This window comes from Otolemur garnettii, unplaced genomic scaffold (assembly GCF_000181295.1).
Source record: "Otolemur garnettii isolate 467f Iridium unplaced genomic scaffold, OtoGar3 scaffold00108, whole genome shotgun sequence".
In the NCBI taxonomy this organism is placed as follows: domain Eukaryota; kingdom Metazoa; phylum Chordata; class Mammalia; order Primates; family Galagidae; genus Otolemur; species Otolemur garnettii.
Genome location: NW_003852503.1, coordinates 123,669 through 128,847, shown reverse-complemented (window position 1 = coordinate 128,847; position 5,179 = coordinate 123,669). Strand labels below are relative to the sequence as shown.

Genomic DNA, 5,179 nt, shown 5'->3' with positions numbered 1-5,179 from the left:
GACAGCTTGAGGCTCTGTCTCAAAAAAAAAAAAAAAATAAAATAAAATAAAAAATAAAAAATAAAAAATAAATAAAAATAAAATAGGAATAAAATCAATGCCATTATATTCCACAATGGGACATCAAATTGATTTTTTTTTCCTTTTTTTTCTTTATTTGGCCAGGGCTGGGTTTGAACCCACCACCTCTGGCATATGGGTCTGGCGCCTTACTCTTTGAGCCACAGGAGCCACCCACCAAGTTGATTTTTTAATGAGACAGATTAAAAACTAAGTCAAAGAATTCAGTTTTGCTGTGGAGAATGAGGTAAATATAGGAAGAGAAACAAGCTCTGCCTATTCCTATTTGGATATAGTTTTTCATGTCTTCCTCCAAAACAGAAGCATTGCTAATTCACACCAATAGGAAAGAGCTTCTTTAACTCATAAAACAGAAATTTGAGGACACACAGGCTAATCAAATAAAGCCTTTTTAAAAAAAGAAAGAAAGAAACACCCTGAAATTGCTATATGACACAAGGATTTAAATTTTTCAACATTATTCTTTTAATTTCAATAAAATAAAACACACACAGGGAATGTAGTAAACAACTTGCCTAATATCTGCAGGTACAAATGGATGGAATTTTACTTCTGAACTCACAGAATAAGTGACAGTTACTCTCTCAAATCTGGTGGAGAACACTGTTAAACTTGAACTTTGAAAAAAAATTTTTTTTTTTTTTTGAGACAGAGCTTCAAGCTGTCACCCTGGGTAGAGTGCTGTAGCATCACAGCTCACAGCAATCTCCAACTCCTGGGCTCAAGTGATTCTCCTGCCTCTGCCTCCCAAGTAGCTGGAACTACAGGTACCTGCCATAATGCCTGGCTATTTTTTTGTTGCAGCGTCATTGTTTTTTGGCAGGCCCAGGATGGATTTGAACCCGCCAGTTCAGGTGTATGTGGCTGGTGCCTTAGCCTCTTGAGCCACAGGCGCCGAGCCCTAATTAGTATTTTGTAACATGTCAATGGTAATAAAATAATTGGACCAATAATGTTTTAGTTTATGAAATGTCATCAATTAACTCCACAAGTATTTGTTGAGTACCTGTTATTGCTAAGCATTGTGAGTTGCAATTAAATTTGAAGAACACTGATGGGTAATTATTCTATAACTATCAAGCACCTTTGTCCCAGCGATCATCTTTAATCTTAAGCTAAGTGTCTGTACACGATTCATATACTTTAGAAGAGAATTTCTCATCAGAGAATATAGCACAATTAAAAAGATTTAAGTTATTTGTGATGCCTCACAGGATTCCTACAATTCTAGGGAGGTCTTAATAATCTGTGTTAAAGAAAGCAGGAAGAATTAGCCAAATCAATAGTTTTGTAGGACCATACCTTGAATGCATGGTTGTTATAGAAACGGTCATCTACTTTAGACCCCCATTCTGCTGGATCAAAGTTGGTTTCTAAATGATAAAAATATAATAATTTCAGATTATTTTGAATGCATTAAGACAAATCTAAAATAGTAACATTAGGCATAACCTATCACTACAGAACCAGTGATTGTTAAATATATGATGATCAATTAAACATTGGATAAGCTCTTGGGTATATTTAGAAAACACTAAAACCATAATGTCTGCCTTCATAAAATTTATAATAAAATGGGAGAGAGGAAAAAAATGCTAATACTTAAATGTAAGTAGGGACACTTAAAAACATGTATTAGTAAATCCAGAAAAATGTATAAAAATAAATGCTAAGTAGTCAGGAAGTTTGGAAAAGTGAAGGATGGGAGAATTTTTTTTTTTTTGAGACAGAGTCTCACTAGAGTGCTTAGGTGTCAGCTCACAGCAACCTCAAACTCATGGGCTTAAGTGATTCTCTTGCCTCAGCCTCCCAAGCAGCTGGGACTACAGGCTCCTGCCATAATGCCTGGCTATTTTTTTTTTTTTTTTGGTTGTCGTTATCATCATTGTTGTTTGGTGGGCCTGGGCTGGATTTGAACCTGCCAGCTCCAGTATATGTGACTGGCACCAAGCCAAGAGAGAACTTTTTTTCCTAATAAATCATATTACATAGATAGTTGACATAGACTGAAGAGGTATTTACATTTATTTATGTATTTATTTTTACCAACAACAATAACTACCAGGTAAAAGGTATTTACATTTAAACACATTTTTTAAACTGTTCATGATGAAAAAATTCAAACTTCAAAATAGTATAACTATAGAATAGTATAACCTCCCATATGCGCATTACCTAGATTTAATTATCAATTCATGATTTATCTTATTTTATCTATAACCCTTTCTTCTGATTCATTCCTCCATCCCTCTTTTTCTTCCTCCCATTTCTCTCTCTCTCTGTTCTTTTACCATTTTGAGAGAGTCTCCCTCTGTTGCTTTGTCACACAGGGATCCTCAAACTTTTTAAACAGGGGGCCAGTTCACTGTCCCTCAGAACTTTGGAGGGACAGACTGCAGGCTCCTGGATGAGTGGCTGCTAAGCAGGACAGGCAGGGGCAGCAAAAACACCTGGAGGGCAGGATAAACGTCCTCCTGCAGGCCGCATGTGGCCCATGGGCCGAAGTTTGAGGATGCCTGGTGAGCAATGGTTCTCAACCTTCCTAATGCCATGGCTCTTTCATACAGTGTGACCCACAGGTTGAGAACCACTGGGCTAGAGTATTGTGGCATCAGCCTAGCTCACAGCAACCTCAGACTCCTGGATTCAAGCAATCTCACTGCCAAGAAGCTGGAACTACAGGCGCCCACCATGATGTCTGGCTTATTTTTCTATTTTTAGGAGAGACAAGGTCTAGCTCTTGCTCAGGCTGGTCTCAAATTCCTAAACTCAAGCAATCCTCCTGCCTTGGCCTCCCAGAGTGTTAGGATTACAGATGTGAGCCACTGCATCCTGCCTTCTATATATATTTTTATTATTGGTTCAAATCAGGACCCCCAAAACAGGTACACACAGCCCCTTGTTATGTCTTTCAAATCTCTTTTACCAACCCCTCATTTTTTTTTTCTTGCAATTTATTTGTTGACGAAACTGTGTCATTTTTCCCTTTGGTATTTTCCACAGTTCAGCTATTTCTGACTCTGTCCCCATGGTGGCTTTTAACAAGTTCCTCTGCCTTTGAATTTCCTGTGAACTGGTAATTAGATCTATAGGTTTAAACTATTTAGGTTTGATTTTTTTTTTCCCCAGCAAGAATACTTAGTTGGTATTGGTAGTGCTAATTGGTAGACTGGTAATCTTCTTTCATGAGATATTTAATATCCGTTGTTTCTCTTATAATTTGTATGGCCCCCTTGATGATCACTGCTTAGATGATTTCTTTAGGAGAGGCAAATGATAATGCTGTGATTAGATCACTACTTTCATTATCTGGAATCCTCATTCAAGAAAACTTTACCCTCATCAACTATTTGTCTGCCCTGAAGTAGAGTTCTTAGAGAAAAGGAAGGCGAAAGGTTTAATTCTTTCCTTTTATTTACCAGTTTTTAGAATAATCAGTTGGTGTCCCAAGATTCGTTCAAGGTGGCCAATGAATGTTGGTTTCTTTTTTAAATCATTATGAACTCAGGAATTTAACAGATGGGATGAATTTCAATCTATTGTATTTATTATCTTTATTTATAGACTAATTATTCAAAATTTGGGCAGGGGGAGCTTATTCAGATACTCAGATGCTCCTCAGGCCTCTGGAAACACCTCTAGGACTCTGATAGCTACCTTGTTCTCCAGTATGACAAGACGGTCAGCCTCATCTTATGTATTTCCTTCCTAGTTCATGGAAATATCTGTTAAGAATTTATGAGTTTTTATGAGTTCATAATGATTTTTAAAAAAGAAACCAACAACACTCATTGGCCACCTTGAATAAATTTTTTTTTTTTTTTTTTTTGAGACAGAGTCTATGTCACCCTCAGTGGAGTGCTATTGAGTCACAGCTCACAGCAACCTCTAACTCTTGGGCTTAAGTGATTCTCTTGCCTCAGCCTCCCAAGTAGCTGGGACAGGCACCCGCCATAACGCCCTGCTATTTTTTGTTGTAGTTGTCATTGTTGTTTAGCAGGTCCGGGCCGGGTTTGAACCTCTAGCCCTGGTGTATGTGGGTGTGCCCTAACCAGTGATCTACAGGCGCCGAGCCATACCTTAAATAAATCTTAGGAAATCAACTGAATATTTTGAAAACCAGTAAATAAAGGGAAAGACTCAAACCTCTTAACTCTTCTTTTCTTTAAAAAAAGATGTCCAAGAAACCCTGGTTCCTGGGAAACAGTATTTAGAGATGGTGGTCTAGGGACTAGCTGCTTATTGGTGCTGGGTTGGTCATTGTTTTGAGTCCTTTTTTTAATGTTACAAAACACTTTAAAATTTTTTTTTTCTTCTGAGACAGAGTTTTACTTTGTCACCCTCGACAGAGTGTCCAGGCTTCATAGCTCATAGCAACCTCAACCTAATTGCTTCTGGATTTTAGAACCAATTCAAGCAATTTAGCTAGTAATTTTTTGTTCTATTATAGAGAAATTCATCCATATCTTTTTCTAGTATTTGCATTTTTTTAATATTAAAAAAACTGGCCAATTTGGGATTTTTCCTCGTGTATAAGAAATTGATCCAATTTTATCTTTTCCATCTTTATCCCAACATGATTTAATAAAAAGTCCACCTTTTCCCTGGTGATTTGAGATACCACTTATGCATACAAATTTCCTGTCCCAGAAAATAAAAACTAAGTAATTACCTATGAGGAATGCTGGCAAGAGAATTCTTGCATAGTATGGGAGAGACTGGGCTAGGAGTTCATGATTTTCTTTTGCCTTTATTAAGAGCCTGAATTATGAAACTTCTATCAGTTGGATAATTCATCTTTGGTTGACACCGGTGGAAGTGGGTGTGGTGTTTAAAATTTTTTCAAATGGTTTTACCCATTGTTTGTTAGTTACCAAGCTGGTATCCTGAGACCATTAATGTGAATCATCATTTGCTTTAATTACTGTGATCCAATAACAATGACTCAAATGTTTTTCTGAGTTCTAACACTAAACAGATGATTAAAGACTTTTTACTGCATGAATTCGTAAAATTGAATTTATACTGACAAAATTAAATTATGTTCATTACAATTGAGTGCTTTTCCCAAAGGATATCTCTTTTTTTTTTTTTTTTT

General features: G+C 36.7%; 1 protein-coding gene across 1 annotated transcript in view; it reads right to left on the bottom strand.

Annotated features, from left to right (window-relative positions):
- The window catches only part of SPA17 (sperm autoantigenic protein 17), an 11,763-nt gene that overhangs the window by 3,563 nt on the left and 3,021 nt on the right, over positions 1-5,179 (bottom strand). Inside the window, exon 3 of the mRNA XM_003796880.3 lies at positions 1,384-1,454. Coding sequence (XP_003796928.2) covers positions 1,384-1,454 — 71 coding nt within the window. The remainder of the gene's footprint in view (positions 1-1,383; positions 1,455-5,179) is intronic.